This window comes from Elgaria multicarinata, chromosome 16 (assembly GCF_023053635.1).
Source record: "Elgaria multicarinata webbii isolate HBS135686 ecotype San Diego chromosome 16, rElgMul1.1.pri, whole genome shotgun sequence".
Lineage (NCBI taxonomy): Eukaryota > Metazoa > Chordata > Lepidosauria > Squamata > Anguidae > Elgaria > Elgaria multicarinata.
Window position 1 is genome coordinate 30,671,549 of NC_086186.1, and position 18,253 is coordinate 30,689,801.

Here is an 18,253-nt window from a genome sequence, read left to right on the forward strand (position 1 = left end):
GCTCTTGGAGAATGGTTTGCACAGGTGCAGAGCCTGTAGGTGGGGTTGTACAGGAACGATGAGGAAGCTGACATTCATTTCAACTCTGGTCTAAGCAAGACCTTTATTTTATCTTATTTATTACGTTTCTATACCGCCCAATAGCTGAAGACATGGCACCACTCAAACAATGGATGGTGTGGCTTTTTTTAGATAAATAGCCACACCAGGATGTCTATGGTCTGGATCAGGAGCTGGAGGGGTTGGGGAGCTGGAACCCTTCCTTTCCCCTGTCCTGTAGTCCAGCTCAGACCCCCAAGCCAGCTGCTTGCATGGGGAGGAAAGCTTCCATTGGCAGGTGTGCCCCCAATCTGAATTGGGTAAGTGAAACAGCCCCTACTTTCCCTGCCAGGGTCCTAATCCAGTTCATTCCCACACCTATTTACTCTGAAAAGCATACAATGGCTAATTCTGTGAATCCAATCACATTGGCGGCCCTCTGATAGTGAATCAACAAACCACATTTTATTTTGGCTACATCTATAGTATGCTGATATGGGTGCAGCGAGAGGGTGCTGGTGGCCAGGCACTTCCTTCCAGGAAAAGAATTAGGCAAGCAGTTGGCTTGCAACATTTGGGGCACATCTCTATTAAACCTGATTTTATTAACATCCACATGGCATTACTGCTTTGAGAGCCATTAGGGGCATTTCAGGTTGACAGCGTTAGATCTTAGTTAAAAATGTTTTGAAAGAGTAGCTCAGATATGACCAAATCCAAGGCTGATTGCTCTTTATGCCCCAATCATTATCCTTCCCAACAATGCGCCCTTTGTTGTAAAGATCCATTTTTGTTGTTGGATGGAAGTGTTGTGGCAGAAGGTAGTCAGAGCCAAAGGAATGTGCTCCCGGCTTACTTAAAGCACATCATGATTACCTAAGACTTTGGATGTGATAAGCCCATACTCAAGTCTGTCTTTGCCAAAGCAAAAGTTATTTGCTCATCAGAGACAAATTTCTGGCCTTACAAAGGGCAAAAGAGGCCAGCATTAAGAACCGGACACAGTGTACTTAATGAAAGAAGCCTACCAGGCCGTCCCAATATTAACCAATTCACTTGACGTCCCCAGCGTTGTCCTCTGAGTGCTTCACGGAGTGCCACACAATATTAGCAGAATATACAGAGTGCTTCCCAATATTCTACTTTTGTCCATGCAATTCTTAAGGTAGCTTTTCCCCTGGGCCCCATATCCCTGTTACCATACACAAATGGCTAACAGGTGATAGATACAGTGTTCTCGTTTTCACCATCTTCCTATGAGAAAGCATTTAATCAACCCAATAGGAAGGCATGGTCCATAATGGTTAACGCATAATACGAATAGCACATCTAAGAGAGGATTCTCTCAGGTGGAATTCACTCCCCCCACTGCCAGTGCAGAAAAGAACCCCCTCCTTTCCCCAAATGCCATCAGGGGCTTCTTTCTCCCGTCTTCAGTTGTATTTCATCAAGCATGGCGGCCTCCCTCTCCTTGGGGCATAAGCAGAGCTGTGATCTGGTCCATGCAATGTACAGTGAGTGTCACCTCTCTTGCTTTGTATTGTATCCCGTTGTTGATGTACCCCAGTATCCTGTTTGCCTTTTTTACTGCAGCCATGCACTGGGCTGGTGGCTTCAAGGATTTTTCTACAGTAACCCCTAAACCCCTTTCCTGGTCAGTACGCTGCATGACTGTTCCATGTAATCTGTACTCTCAATATTTGGTCTGTTGCCCCCAAACGTATTCTTTTGTACATTTGTCTGCATTGAACTGCATTGTCCGTGTTATTGGCACAGTCACCTAAAAGACCCTCCCCAGGCCCCGCTCCAGACGTGGTCGCATTGTTACTCATTCTTCGCTGTACCTCCGGTTTAGGCTCATCAGCTAAGTGTGGTTCTCTTACATTCGATATGCTCATCCAGATATGCACCTGTGTTATGAACAAAGTTTCCAAGGTGGCTCCTGGACGTCCCCTCCCCCACTAAGGCTCACTCTGTGCTGAGATTCCTCTCCCACCTCTGCCACGATTCTTGAGCCAGGAGTCCTCTTTGCTCACCCTGTGACACTTTGGATGAACTGCAAATGTTGGACTTGAAGTTCCTGCAACTGCTGTCCTTAAAACATTTTGTTTCTTAACTTTGCGTGTCATGCAAACAATTTGGTTTAAATTTCTGCATCTTGCCAGAACCTATTCCACGCTGTGCGTGGGCTCTGCATTCATAATGCTGTATAGTGCAAGATGTGTTTTGCTTCCTTTATGAAAGTGGGGTTTTTTTTTTGTGCTTGTAGGAATGAAGTGACAAAAATGAAATTTGAAGGCAAGACGTTCTATTTATATGTAAGTCAGAAAGAGGTGAGTGCCTTCTGCCAAACTGTGCAGGTACCATTTTGCTTCTGTTCCAAAACAGTCATGTTTAGTAGCAGTGAGGGATGTTGGAGAAATCCATGATGGACTCAAATGAGTTCAGATTTTTATGAAGCTGTTGTGGATCCTGTAGTGAGCAGGCAGCTCTTTACTTTTGGGGGCGATTTGGGCAAATTTGCCTATGCACTAATGCACATTCATGCTAATTCTCACTTGTGGTAATGTGCATTAGTGAGTATGTGCATCAGCATAAGTGCAAAGTAGCACTACTGTGCATTGGCGCAAGTCAAACAATATTCTTGCGTATCCCTTAGAAAAATCCAATGGCAATAATAATAATAATAATAATAATAATAATAATAATAATAATAATAATAATAATAATTTTGTTACCTACCTCTCCCTCTGGATTGAGGCAGGGTACAACACAAATGCAAACACCATAGAATACATATAATTGATTAAAACGTATAAAACTAATACATTATTGAAAGCAGCACATTATTAAAAGGTGGATGAAGGAACAGAAGACCCTGACAGTCAACATAACACAGACAGAAAACGTTTAACAAACTCTGTAAAACCCCGCAGCGGTGCTGCAACATGGCTCCGTTTCTGGCCGTGGCCTATCTGAAAGCATCAGACACGCCACGTGGCTTTGGGCGTATTTAGTTTAAATCTTTATGAGCTAATAAAGGCAATAAAGATATTGCCCAATGTTTTTTTAGGAACCAGCATGACCTACTTTGTTTTATTAATTTCTAGTTGTCCATTCCAGTACAAAGCTATGTAGACAGAAACAACACAAGGCATTCAGTCCACACAGAAATAGACAAATGCTCTCTTAGACATAACAGATTACGTTAGAGATGGGCTAAGTGTTGGGTGCATTTTGAACCATAGTGTTGCTGAGTTGAATTGGACGTTATTTCTAGTAGCGGAGACAAAGCAGGCAGCAAGAAGTCTCAAAAAGAGCATTACAATCCCACCTTCTTCTTATGCTAGCACAGATAAAATCACACCCATTTTATCTATGCAGTGACATTATTTCTGGTATGTTGTTGCCATCTATGCTGGGCAGTGCCAGGTTTTGTCTAGTATATAATGCTGCTTGTAGAGCTGTTTGGATTAAAAAAAAAAACCCTTTTGGCATGGAAATTGCTTTGCAGTCCTTATTTTATTTATATGGCATTAAAGACATTTGCCTTTAAGTCAGCGTGGCAAGCATGCGGCGTGTGACTCAAATGTGTGAATTAACCTTAGGATTTTTCTGGGCTTTTGACAGGAAAAGAAAATTTTTCTGACATACTTTGCTCCAACTCCTGAAGCTTGCAAGCATCTCTGGAAATGCGGGATTGAAAACCAAGCCTTTTATAAGTAAGCATTTTCCCCAGGGTTTATTTTGACTTTAGACAGGGATGGTCACTCACAGCAGCCAGTAAAAAAGAAGCCAGGGCAAAGTCAGGAAAGCTTGCTTAGGGTTTGGATGGCTTCCTCCTTCCCCTAAAAATCCCAGGGAGGTTATTGGCCGGAAGGGAGGCCAGCTCTGCATTTCACCTCTGCCTGTGCCATCCCATTTTAGCTGCAGTCTGGCTCTAGGGCTAAGTGGAGGCTGAGTAGGCTTTTATAAGCATTGCTTGGCCCCTGCTAAGCCTCTGGTCAGCAACCATAGGGCCAGTTGGACAAGTAAAGAATGGGCGGCCAGTGCACAAACTGGGCAGCCTGTAAATTTGCTGCCTCAAATGCCATCCTATCTACACTAGTGGGCTGCTAGACAATATATTCAGTTTAGTTTTGTTTGGACATCCTACAATCAGGCAGCCTCATTATATTAACAGGAAATGAAGCTGCCGTATTGTTTCCACAAATCTTTTGTTTCTTTTCTAGAAGAATACTAGCAATGATAAATAGTCTTTCATTTATGCATCCCTTGAAGCAGATGGCTGCAATCAGGACAGTTTTGTTTTGGTCTTGATCCCCTACATAGAAACCGTGGGGGGGGGGGGGGCTGCTGCTGGGTGTTGTGCCAGCCGCCCACAGGCACCTTTTTTGCATGGTGTCCATGGGTGTCCAGCTTGCTGTGGCTTGTCATTCCGTACAAACCCAGGCAGCAGGGAGTTGAGGGTTAGATAACCCTCAAAGAATGCATGGCTTGTTTTAGGGTAATTTGAGGTTTGTGTAACCCTCAAACAACCCCTGCCTCCTGGGTTCACATGACACGACAAGCCATGGCCCACAGCCACCATGCAAAAATGCTGCCTGTGAGTGCCTGGCACAATGCAACAGCCCCCGCAGGTAAATTGACCCATAGTGGGCTGTCATGTCATGTGAACTAGGTCAATGCCTTCCAAAAGTGTAGTTTTTAAGGATTCTAGACTGAACCTGTAGCTACATAAGCAAAAAAGCAAGCAGAGTCCTGGTTATTAGGCCTCTCACTTCCCCAGTAAAGTAGCCCATCTAGTTCTGGGTTCCCTGCTTGACTCCAGCAGTGGGGTTCCAAGATAGCATTGACCCTGTCTGCCCTCTGCCTGCATCCTGGTGGCCTGAATTCAAACTTCTTGAGTGTTTCTCCGTCCAGAAGAACCTTATTTCATCTTGTGAAGTCAAGCCCTTTCATTTGCTTTACTATTCATCAGTAGGTGTCTCTCTCTCTCTGCTTTGGAGTTAAAAGCCAGCCCATCATTTGTCCCATTGAGTTGAAATCCATGCAGCATGGCAAAGGATGTAGCTGCCCAGCCTTCCCCCTGGTACATGTAACTTCAGTAACATGCACCAGATATGCATAGCGTGTTACCCGTAACTTTTTACACAGTAGGTCACCTTTGCCTTTAACTCTGCACCGTTTGCAGACTTTGAATGCAAGGAAGGAAAGTGGGAGCAGCTCCTGCAGAAACAATCAAGACGTTTGAAACTATCCTTCTTCGTCATTGGCAACACAAAGCAAGCGGACTGTGGGGGCTTATCAATCCCTAGGCAGGTTGAGAACTGGGAAGGGTTACAACAGCAGCCTTCGCATAATTTGTAATGTGTTTTGCTAGCTCAATGCTTTCAAAACCCAAGTGACACTCAGGGCTGGGAGGAGGCAACCCTGGATACCTTTCCTGGAGCCCACCAGGTGTTGCAGCCCTCCCACTACTATTAACTACTACTACTACTACTTCCTCTTCCTCCTCAATAACAATTTTTCTTACTGGCAGCTGGGACCGCTGCAAAGCACGCGAGGGCCTCCATCCACCTTCCTTTCCCACGATGCCTCTGGGCCAGACATGGGGCTCAGGGGTGTCGGGAGGCGGTGAAGGCGGCTGAGGCCAACACTTTCCTCTGCAGCACAGCCAGCCTCTAGGGAAAAGGGGTGGGGTGGGGTGGGGGTGGAAAAAGGGACTCCTTCTGTCTGGTAAGTGGGGGGGGGGGGCTAAGGAGGGCATCAGTAAGCCAGCTTGCAGGAGGGGGGGAAGGGGCTCAAGGAAACCTGCAGGGGCTGGGGGGAGTCATGTGCTTGTATATGTGACGGACAGGGGCTGAAAAAGAATGAGTGTGGTGTTTCTTGTGCTTGCAAATGAGGAACATAAATAAGAGGCATGCATGTTTGCATGTATGGCGCTTGTGTATGTGTGAATAGATGGAGGCAGGCTGGCTGGTGTGTGTGTGTGTGTGTGTGTGTGTGTGTGTGTGTGTGTGTGCAGGCACATGTCTTTCCCCAAGTTAGCTGTCCTTTGTGACAAGCCACACCTCCCATGGCAGCCATTTTGTCGTTGTTGCAGGTGGCGGTTCCTCCAACGCCCAAATGCCCCCACAGCCCCCCCAAAGGTTGCCCACCCCTGGTCTGGGCTGTGACTAAATAAAGTCCTTTTGCCAAAATCTGCTTCTTGTTTCAGATTGGAAAAGTCAAGCCAAGTTCGTACAGTATCCAGCAGCAATTTATTTTTCAAAGGGAGTCGGTTCCGATACAGGTAAATAATGACCGTAAGTAGCAGTTCCTGGATCTATTCTTGACACACCCTCTGGATGGCTTCAAGGATAAGGCTGTGTTAAGTTTAGTTGTGATCAACTTGAGCTAAAGATTAAGGGAGATCTCACTACAAGCCTGTTTGTTTATTAGAGATTATTCTATTATCATGTTTCTAGTGGACTGTTACGCAGCTTGTCAGAATATTGTTAGGCCAAATGCTGCATTCTCACTCTACTGGAAAGCCAACAAGGGGTTTCTTATAGGATCTCCTGTGTGAGAAAGTAATGAAGCCAAGTTTATGCATCAAAATGGAACTGGGAAGGGAAATAGAACATATTCTTTCCAAACATTGTGCGATCACCTACGCAACAGATGTACTGGACTGCTAAGGAAAAAGGAACAACAACCCTGGCTCTTTTTTTTAAAGTGATTGTGCCTGCCTGCCAGGGAGGAGGATGGTTGTGGCCCAAGCAAGGGCAGGTCATAAGGGCACGTAATAGCTGGATCCATCTACATGCTAGCGGTAAGGAAGGGAGAAGTTGCTTTCTGTTCTTGTCACCGTTTCTGTTCTTCAATCACTTTCAGTGGCCGAGTTGCAAAGGAAGTGATGGAATCTAGTGCCAAGATCAAGAGGGAGCCTCCAGAAATACACAGGTAAGGCTCAGTATGTAGCCTCAGCAACAAGCAACAGGCTCACCTGTGAGAAGCAAGCTTTGATATGGAGCTAGTAGTTGCAAAATTCACCAGAGGCCCATTTTCCATTGCTAGATGGACTGCAAAGGTCCACCTTCTGGGTTTGGTTAGCGATCTAAGGAGAAGGCTTGCTTGCGACTTTTGTATTTCCATCGCCGTTTTTGTGTGCTTCCTTTCTGTAGGGCAGGACTTGTACCTAGCCGCAGCTGTCCTTCTATTACTCACGGGCCACGGCTAAGCAGTGTCCCCAGGACCCGAAGGAGAGCTGTGCACATCTCTATCATGGAAGGTGAGATTTTGGCACTACTGTGGCTCTGTGCATGTTCAGTGCTGCTTTCAGATATTCACTTTTTCGCCCACACCTAAATACACAATTTCTACAGTGTCCTTCCCCCAAATGCTACAATAAAACATGGGGTAGGGTTAACCATGGGCTGCAAGCGCAATATAAATATTTAATCCTCTCTCTTAGGTGAATGTGAATCTATTTTGTGGAACTGGGTACCGAAAACCCCAGATTATTTTAAAGATTTTATAAATACAAATACATATAAAATTCAGGAATGGCAGAATGTGTTGCATCACCCTCTTGTGACTGAATTGGGAGGGAGTCGTCCCAAGTTATTTTTAGGGAAAGCAATGACAGAAGGCTGTTTCATAGAGTTCTTGACTTACTCTAATTTTATGTGACCGACTGGCCAATTCCTACAAAGTTATCGTGTTGGTCTAGAATCCAATACACTTCCTAAACATTCTGCCACCTGTGTTTTAGTCAGCAGAATCTTTCCTGAGATTGAACCTCTTAAATGCAGTTTCTCACATCAGTGTAGGTTTTTTTTTCTCTTCAGACATGGCACACCAGCTAAAGCCAATCTTTTAGAAGTAATGATGTGTAAAACATAAACACTTGCAATCTTCTTCCATGGCAAGTACTCACAGGGCCTGAAGGGGTGTGGCCTGGTTGCTATTAGCAGCTGAGTGGGCAGGGAATGTCATTCTGATTCCTGACTCCAAGCTGAGCAGAAGCAGAGAAGAGCTGGACTAGGAGCTGCAAAAGGAAGCCAGCCCCCAGAGAGCGAATGATCAGGGCGAGCAAAGAGGAGATTGACAGGGGGAGTTCAGCAGGGGAGGTCAAGGGGGAGGTCCCTAACAAAAAAGAATTGTTCTCGTAAGACATACTCATCTAGTAGGGGACCTTGTTTTGCACCTTCAGAGATTTGCCAAAGTGACTGTCACTAAAAATGCCACCTTAAACGAAAGGAAGCAGAGATCCGCAGGCGCAAGGGGCTCAAGTGGTTTCTTGGTAAGAGTGTGGAGCGCCCCAGACAAGCTCCAGGCAGGGACTGGGGTTCTCACAGGAGGGCCCAAATCTCTAAGGCCTCTCCAAAAATGCTTAACTAGAGGATGTGAGAAAACTGAAGAATTGTCCATCTTTATGTGAAAGCCTGAAATAGCAGCCAAGTGCGCTCAAATAGAGGAGTATTTTAAATCCTTTTTGTGAAGTTCTAACAAAAACTGAAGGATGTGGGAAATCGAACAATTAACTGGGTCAAGGTTATTTCTGATAGCAAACGCTGAGAAGCTTGCCTATTTCCTATCATAAGATTGATGCGCTGCAAGTTTGCTCGCTGCTTCAAGGATTGACAGCATCAAGACAGGTAAACTAATAAAGTCTGATGTCATACTAGCCATGCCATGAGGTGCAAGGTGAGTAGCTCGGCGTGCCGTACTTGATCTCTGCTGTGGAAGAGGAGAAGGATCAGGGCCAGTAGAAGGCAAGCGTATTCCCCTCTGAGACTATCTGATGCAGCAAGTGAGGGAGCCTGGGCTGGCACAGCCACCGTGGTGCTATGAGAATGCAATCCATCTGGTCCCTCTTGACCTTTGCTGTCATCCGTGTGAGGAGCAGGAAGGGAGGGAACAGATAAAAAAGGTACCTCTGCCCAAACTTGAGCAGATGCATCCCTGTGAGATGCAGCTCCTCTGCTCACTTTGCTGCTAAACTCCCTGCACGCTGCATTCTTCTCCATTGTGAACAAGTCCATATAGGGGTGGCCCCATTGGCGAAAAAGGCTGTCTCGAATGGTTGAGTTCAGCTCCCATTCGTGGGAAGCCTGATATAAGCAACTGAGACTATCTGCCACGACACTGTCTGTGCCTGCAGTCCAGTAGGCGATATGAATAGTTAGGAGGACAAGTGGCATCAAATATGTTCCACCCTGCATTTATTATTGTTCAAATAAAATACCACCACTGTGTTGTCTGATGCTATCTGTATTTGTTCATGTCGAAGAACGGCATCAAAGGCCCTGAGTGCCTTCCCCATGGCAAGAGGTTCCAGGTATTTGGCGTGCTTGAGGTCTTCTGCTCTCGACCTTAGACCCTGGATTTGGAGACCTTTGCAGTGGGCACCCCATCCTGCAAGAGATGCGTCAGCAGTAATTGTCACAGTCAGGCTCTTGAAAGGGCATCCCTTTGAGGAGGTTGCTCATCACCATCCACCACTCCAGCAAGATCACTACGAACTATGACATTCTCTGTGCATTCTGTTGGGGAGTAAAGGTTCTGAGAAAACAATTTTGCAGCACTCCCATCTTGAGTCAAGCTAAAAGAAATACAGCCATAGTTGCCATCATCAGTCCCAGCAGTTTTTGTATGATACATATGCCTGCACTTCGACTTGACTTTGAGCACTTCTGGCTAACCATACCAGTATCTCTGTCCAAACTTTTGGGAGGTATGCGCGTCCCCTGGTCGAATCTATGGAGGCTCCTATGAACTGAACGACTTGGGTCAATACCAAGACCGATTTCTGAGGATTGACGCACAAACCTAGGATTTCCAGCAGATTCAGTGTGTGATGAGCAGCAGTCTGTAATACTTGTTTATTTATTAAAACATTTGTATCCCACCCTATATCATTTGGATCTCAGGTAAAATTAGTTCAAACTATGTGCAGATTTTAGGCAAATTTAGCCCTCAAAAGCTTTGATAAAAAGCCATGTTTTAACTTGGTGCTGAAATGAGGCCAATGTCAGCACCAGTCAGGCCTCCAAGGGGAGGGCATTTCACAACCGGGGTGCCACAACAGAGAAAGCCCTCTCCCATGTCCCACCGTAATGTATGTTGATGGGATGCAAAGGAGGGCTCCTCCAACAGATCTCAAATCTTGGGCAGGCCCAAGTATTGAGGTCCCAAGCCATTTAGGGATTTAAATGTCTTTGCCAACATCTTGAATTCCAACCGTAAGCTTATAGGTACCCAGTGCAATTCCTTTAAGACTGGTGTAATATGGTATTTCCGTGACGTTCCGGACAGCAGTCTAACTGCTGCATTTTGCACTATTTGCAACTTCTGAGTCTTCAAGGGCAGACTCATGTAGAGTGCACTGCAGAAGTCTAATCAGGAAATTAACAGCACATGCACTACTGTGGCCAGGTTGTCCCTGTCCAGGAAACGCCATAACTGGCAGATCAGCCGAAGCTGGTCCCAAGTACCACGGAGTCCACCTGGGCCTCCAGTGACAAGGATGGGTCTAGGAGTCCTCCCAAGCTACACACCTGCTCCTTCAGAGGGAGTGCAACCGCATCCAGGACAGGTAGCTTACCCAGTTCCTGGACTCGGGAACCACCAGTCCACAGTGATTCCGTCTTATCAGGATTTAGCTTCAGTTTATTGGCCCTCATCCAGCCCATTACAGCCTCCAGGCACTGGTCCAGCACTAGTTCCCATTTTGTCGGAGTCATGGCCAGCCAATTGTCTATATACAAGTATATCTGAATGCCCTGCAGTCTGAGATGGGGCTGTGGCAAGGCTGAAAGACAGAACTTTGAATTGATAAGGATGATCACTGATAGCGAAACTCAGCTCTGACTGAACCGTTTATCGTGACGTGGAAGTATGTGTCCTTTGGGTCAACAGCTGTGAACCAATCTCCTTTCTTCAAGAAGTGCAGAATAGACATTGACGAAGTCATCTGAAATTTTCTTGGGAGAAATGAAGGTGTTGACGTCCTGGAGATCCAAAATTGGGCGCAGCCCTTCATCTCTTTTCAGGACTGTGAAATACTGGAAGTAGAAACCTTTGTGCATTTTGTGAAGAGGTACAGGTTGGGTCACCCATTTCTCCAGCAGCGTATCAACTACTGAGAATAATTATTAGAATAAGTGTCTTATTCTATTCTGTACAATGGCCAGCACTCAGGAATCTGAGGTTGTGGAGTTCCAGGCTGGGAGAAAGGTAGACAGTCACCAGCCAAAAAGCAAGAAGCAATGGAGAGGACAGAATGGTAGAAAGAGAGAGTCAAAACCATTATTTCTTCAGCGGGTCAATCTTCCTGCAGGAAGACTGAAACCTAGAGGCTTTCTCCACCTGGCGTTTTGACTACGATGTGAATTGCTGTCGATTGCTGGTTGGGATCGATACAGCTGGACTGGTGTTTGTCAATACCAACGGTGATGCTTAAGAGGTTGCTGAAGCTGGGATAACCCCATCTTAGGAGTCATGGTCCTGGCTTCTGGATAGTATCTATTACTTCATCAGTTTTAGAATTAAGCAGCCCATCTCCATCAAAGTGAAGATCTTCTATTCAAGCGTAGGCTTCTTGCATAAGTCGTGCCAATCTCAACCAGGCATGCTTCCGTAGAGTTATGGCTGCCACCATGGTCTTGACATTGCAGTCTGATTTTGCTGCCTGGTGAATTTTGTTGCTTCAGGCTAGAAAAACCTTCCAAGCTCCCACTGTTCATTGAGAAGGTAGTCACAGAAGGAGCCAATCTTCTCCCACAAAAAGAGCTGGTAATGCCTATGGTAGCTTGGTAGTTCATGACTCTCAGTCCTAAGGAAGCGGAAGAATAGATTTGTCAGCCCATTAGATCCAATCGCTTAACGGCCTTGCCTACTGGAGAAGAATGGATTCTGTGTGATTTGCCCTGTGATGACTCCACTATGACAGAGTTCCATGAGAGGTGTGTGAATAGAACCCCCACATTCTTTTGCTATATTCTGTACGTTTTCCAATTTTTTTGATGTTAGCAGCACAGAGGATGGTGCCTTTCAAGATTGCTGCACCATCTGGAGCAAGGTCAGAAGAAATGGAATTGTGACCCGAGCAGTCGCTTCTGTGTGAACTACATCTAAGACCAGATTCTTAACTCTTTCCATTGGCTATTGTGTCTCAAGTCTGAGGGAGTGAGCCATCCTTGAGACTTGTTCTGAGAAGTGTCCCAGGTCCTCAGAAGGTGAAGCTGGCTACTGTGAACCCACCACCCCATCTGAGGAAGAGATCAAAGGTGCAACAGAAGAATGTGCTGAGTCTCAGCGTGGGAGCAGGTGAGGAAGCCTTCCAAGGTCAGTCTCGACTGTTGAGGTGATGGGATGGAAGGTCTCAACACCGATGACTGAGACGGGGGTGGGGAGGAGGTTCTCTCTGTATTGGAGGTGAAGACGATGGCATGTAATGCTCTGGGAGAGTTGGGTGAGATAAAGATGCCAAAGGCAGGGATTTACGATGGCGGTGTTGAATATTAGGGTAGTCCTAGTCTGCATATTCCCTTTGGTAATGATAATTTCAATTGTCCCACTCATGATAATGCTTTGGAGGAAAAGAACACGTGGATCCTCTGTCCCAATCAGAATGTGGAGCACTTGGTCTGTTCCTGTAGAATCAGGATAGGTAACCAATCATAGGCTCTTCCTGTCCAGAGCAATGTGACAATACTGACTGTGGAAAGTGCCTTCAGCTGGTATGTCTTTGAAGCGGCATCACCTGCTCATGGTCTCTAGATGGAGTGGAGTCCCTGATCTCTCCCTCCAACACTGAGACAATTGCTATCAACGTTGATATCGGTACCGAAGGTTCAGTTCTCATCTGGATCTGTGAATTTAAAAGTGGCGGGAGTGTAGGCACTTGCCTTGGGACTTTTATTGGGGAGGTACGTCTTTATTAGGCTCCTTTCTCTTCTGAGTTTCTGAAGACTTCGGGATTCTAGTCCTTTTGGACAGTTTCTTGGCTAAGATAGCTGTCAAGGACTGTCCAGGAGTTGGAGGGTCAGAGCGGCCCATGGCTAGAGATGGAGCTGATACAGATGGCGAACTCGGCGGCTGCCTTTTTCTTCAGTCGACGAGGACTGTTTTTTTGGTTTGGGCAAGGACGATGTCATCTGAGATTTAGATCTGTCACCTTCTGCATCTTCTCCCACAACACTGCCCTTAGTCTGTCAGCTCGGTATTTGCGGGTGTTTCACACAGGACATACAATGGTGGCAAGTTTCAACAATATGTCCTTTGCCCAAGCAGAACACACAGGGAGTTTCTGTCAGTGAGAGGGAGTTGCTCCCACAGCGCATACACTTTCGGAATAGAGCCGTAACAGCCATATGACCGCAAACAAATAGCGATCCAAGATCGCAGGAAAACCAACACAATTAAAGAAAAACAAATTAAAACAAAGAAATGCAAAGAATGAATAAAATAAGGATAATCTCCTCAGCAATACCTCAAAAAGCAAGAAGTCCCTTCGTATGAAGCTGCCACAATGGCGATTGACGAAGAACTGAGAGAATAGGAGGGACCTGACTGGAGTATGCGCAGTGGGAAGACGAGGGAGGGTTCCCGCCAAACCTTCCTCATGAATCGAGACTCCGTGCAGGTGCAGAGTCCATGTGCGATATACAGAGACCGCAAAGAACTAGATAAATCCACATCTTTGACTCAAAATAAGATTTAAGGCCATTACAAGTTCACTCATGAAAGGCTATTCACCTTGAAGCACAGAAATTGTATGTTAACTTGGTAACTTCTGTGCCAAATAAGCAAAGGGTGTTGTAGTTCCTTCAGCCCAATAGTGAAATTCTTTTTCAGAGAAGCTCTCAGGGCTGCCTTTCAGGAGGGTGCAGGACTGAGGCAAAATGGGTGGGCCTCAAGCACCAGGGTATTTCAGTTTAAAGCTCTGCTCCCAGTAACTAAGACTTAGGAGAGACATTTCTACCTTTTAGACTGTGGGGAAACCACCAAACCTAGGACACTGCCCGGGAAAGGGACTGTGGCCCATTGGGCAACCCTAGAGAGCTGGTCTTGGTGCACAAGGCCTTGAGACTCTGCACCCCTAACGTTAGCTGTAGAGATGCTGCACAATGTAGCCGGGGCCAGTTATACCGTCATCAAATCATGAAGTTGGAAGCTGGGGGTGGGGGGGGAGGGGGAGACCTGTAGGCTGTTTCTCCTAATGTTCAACCCAAATCTTCCCTCCTATAATTTCAGCTCAGTAGATCCAGTGCTCCCCTCTTGGCCAACAAGGACAAGCATTTGCCTTCTCCTACATGGCTGCACCTCAATGGCGTTATTGTTCCCCTCCATTTTCTCTTCTCCAGGCTAAACCCACCCAGTTCTTCCACGTTTCCTCACAGGGCTGCTTTTCTGTACCCATAACCAGCTTCAATATATCTACCTCCTTCCTTAAAAATTTGGTGCTGTGCTGGATAGTTTATTTATATGCAGCTTTTCCAGAGTAAACCTGTGGCCCAAACAGCTCATAACGTATAATATTGATACTAAACATCTTACAATATGTTACTAGCTATCCTGGCATGGGCATCTTTGATTTGCAGACACTTTTAACTGCTGTGCGTTGGTTTTTTTATTTGGTTTTTAGGTACTGCTGCCCATTAATCCCCCTCCCTCAACAGTATTTATTAGAAAGGCATATATATATATATATATATATATATATATATATATATATATATAATTAAATAATAAGTGAAGTTTTTGATGAGCAAAAAGGTTGCATAACCATCTCAATGCAAAGCTTAAATTGCTATAACTCCATTCCTTCCCAGATTTTTCCGAAGTTTGCCTTGGTTATACCCCTCACTCAATAGATTCTCCACGCTCAATTTGTATTGACAGAATTGCCTTGATCTTGTGACAAATAGAATTTTCAAACCATGGAAGTGCTGAAAGAGAAACTTCTGCACCTCCACTCTGGGGCAGCGCGTCCATGCCTGTATTCCATACAGGCCCTCCTTTCTGTTTCTGCAGGCCTCGAGTCTCTGCGGGACAGCGCCCACTCGACCCCCGTGCGATCAGCCTCCCACGGTGACGCCTTCTTGCCCCATTCGCGGGCCAGCAGGGCCGAGAGCAGCGAGCGCGTGGCGATCATCTCGGACGAGATCTACAGCCCTTCCGACAGCGTGCTCCCCACGCCGGTAGCAGAGCAGAGTCTTGAGCTGATGCTGCTTTCCAGGCAGATCAACGGCGCCCCTTGCAGCATAGAGGAAGAAAAGGAGTCTGAAGCCAACACACCCACGGTGGCCGAGGCAGAGGAGCTGGGAGGGGAACTCCGGGCCTTGTGTCAGGGTGTGGGCAGCCGTGGCGGAGCACAAGCAGAACAGGTGAATAAGTTTGTCTTAAGTGTCCTCCGTTTGCTCCTTGTGACAGTCGGACTCCTCTTTGTTTTGCTCCTTCTCCTGATCATCCTTACCGAGTCTGACCTTGACATTGCCTTTTTCCGTGATATTCGTCAGACCCCTGAGTTTGAACAATTCCATTATCAATACTTTTGTCCCCTCAGGCGATGGTTTGCCTGCAAAATCCGCTCCGTGCTCAGCCTGCTCATTGACACCTGAAGGCAGGACTCCTCCTAGTAACTAGCCAGGTGGAACGCAGAAGATCCCAGCTACCCGTTCCCAGAAAATGGGACGCATCGTGGCACCATCGGCACATAAAATAAGTCCTCCTTTCATGAAACAAAGTATACTGCGGCCTAGGAGAGTTGTTTCCAAGCAGAAGAAAGGGATACTCATGCCAGATTCAGACAAATACACATTTCTTTACAGGTCCTTGTCCTGGAGAATTCTTCGACAGGCCCGCTTTCCAATTTTTAAATTATTCTGCTCTCTTCAAGTTTTGTTTTAGCTGTCATAGAGGTGTTCATTTCAAAAACTTCAAGTAAAGAGAGTTTATTTTATTACTACTATTATTGCATTAAATGCCAGCCTCCAGCTGGGACACTAGTTCAAGAAGACAGCTATTACTTTATGCAGGAGCTTTTGTAATGGTGCTACTGAGTTGTAATTTTAATATTATAGTACTATTATTTTATTAAAACTGCCACTGTGCACAGCACTACCAGCTTAAATGTAGTCATTTGAAAAAAAAGTGTGATCTTGCGATCTTACCAATAAACTTCTGGCCGAATTTGGAGCACTGGGAGTGGGACGTAAGATTCCGAGACCACATGATCATCCCGCATTTTAAATTCTTTTCAAGCAATAGGGAGGCATGAGACAAGGAGGTCAGCAGTTGAGGTGTAAAACTATTTCTCCCCCTTAGCATGGAAAGGTGTGACTTTGAGAACCTTCTTTTTGTGAATTTAGGATCCCAGAGTTACAAAACTTTAGAAAAGTTAAGACCCCAAATAAAGCAAGAGTTAGTATACAGGGAGAGTAAATATATGTATTTGATTATATTTGGCCAAGTCTTACTATATAGGTAGTAGTTATCATCTGGATTTCTTCAAAAGACATTTTGCCTCAGAAAGCTGTACTTGTTTTTGTACTGCAAAAGAACTTGTTTTGACCTATATTTTAAAAACAAAATGCTATTTTGTTAATGAGCAAACCAAGTCTTTTTTACTTTATGAATTGGGAAAATATGACGTGGTATAGTGGTGGGGTAAACAAAAGATTATGAATATGTTTTTTTAAGAATGGAATTTGAACAGCATAATTGCCCATTCATAGTTTCTGGAGGAAGGAAAAAAGTGTTATCTTGGGCCATTTAAAATGATAAAGAGAATAGAAATTACTTAAGTGGATGTAACAATGAAATGAAAACAAGTAAAACAATCTGACCAACACTGTCTCCAAATTGAAGGGAATTCAGAATTTTTTCCTATTTTGTCTTGTGATGTGGATACTATTATCTAAGAGCCTGCCAAATAGCAGTTCATTTGTAAAGGGAGCAATAAAAAGTGAGTACACTTTTCTACATGGGCAGAACAAGAGAATGGAAATCAGACTGGCAAGTGTTTTATTTCATCTCAGGGAGAGATTTCAAGTCATCTGGGAATCTAATCAGAAATATTTCAAGAGGCTGGTTTCATTATCTTTTCTCTGACCATGTTAATTTCAGCATGCACACATGCCCGTCAAGTTCATGCAGAAGTGAAAGCACTGCCAGAACTTGTGTGAAGGACGGTGTGTGGATGTGGGGCCTCAAGCACTGATTTCCTTTCCAAGTTCAGTTACACTCTGCCCACAACTAGTCATTCATCATTTGGAAAAAGAGCACAATAACAATATTAGCAATACAGTTAAGTATTGGCAAAAGATTACTGGACTCAGACTGGGTGTGTACATTGTACATTAGAAAGGAATCTCTGATATTTCAACATATCATAGAAATGCTACAGGTATTTTATCTTAATATCGACCATCAACTGCAACTGCCAGATAGCAAATCGTAAGAGCTGAAAGAGGTTTTGGCTTTCACCTGTAACTTTTACAGGTACATTGAATTTTTGAATGCCTGCCAGAAGATTAAAGGACAGATTTTACAAGGATACTGTTTTATGCAACAAAACAACAAAATTAACTTCTAGTGTAGTGTTCCTACCTCAGTCTGTAGTAAATGATGCTTCTATGCAGTGAGTGAAAAGTCTTAATTTAATATTTTCCATCCCAGATAAAACATGCAGTACTTCATGTTTTAATTGTTGATGTTGTTCATCATGCCTCAAACCTGTCCCATTATATTTGTAACTATTTTGTACAATAAACACCTTCATTCTCAAAATGGGCAACATATGAATACTGATGGTGGCAACTCATTTTTAGACAGCTGTTTACTTTCTAAAACCTTGGCCACAATCTGGAGGGAAGCGGTCTTGTGCATTCCCATTCATTCCAATGGAGCTTGCACAGGAAAAATTCCTGGTGAGTTGTGCCCAATTTTTGCCAAATGTTTTATCCTGAGAACTTTCCAGCTGGCAACTGAAAGTAGTTTTCCTGTTTTGCCCCATGTTATGTTTCATGTTTCACTAAATTGTTCCAGGTCTCATTAGTAAAAACTGTGGTGATTTCCATAGGCTACTGTATTAGAGGAAACAAACTCTTAATAAGGATTAGCGTACTGCATCTTTAAGCAGTAGAAGGTAAATTACCTGAAAATGTGAATTTTAGTTTTCATAATATAGATGTTAATCTTCCATGTGCCAAATGCTGTA

General features: G+C 44.8%; 1 protein-coding gene across 2 annotated transcripts in view; it reads left to right on the top strand.

Moving 5' to 3' along the window:
• FRMD5 (FERM domain containing 5) overlaps positions 1-16,913 on the top strand; it is a 120,399-nt gene extending 103,486 nt beyond the window's left edge. Inside the window, exons 9-14 of one of the 2 annotated variants that reach the window (XM_063142758.1) lie at positions 2,309-2,372; positions 3,670-3,761; positions 6,260-6,334; positions 6,919-6,987; positions 7,209-7,315; positions 15,067-16,913. In XM_063142758.1, coding sequence (XP_062998828.1) covers positions 2,309-2,372; positions 3,670-3,761; positions 6,260-6,334; positions 6,919-6,987; positions 7,209-7,315; positions 15,067-15,653 — 994 coding nt within the window. In that variant the 3' untranslated portion in view covers positions 15,654-16,913. The remainder of the gene's footprint in view (positions 1-2,308; positions 2,373-3,669; positions 3,762-6,259; positions 6,335-6,918; positions 6,988-7,208; positions 7,316-15,066) is intronic. The other variant, XM_063142759.1, reaches the window with a different exon arrangement.
• The last annotated feature ends 1,340 nt before the right edge of the window (positions 16,914-18,253 follow it).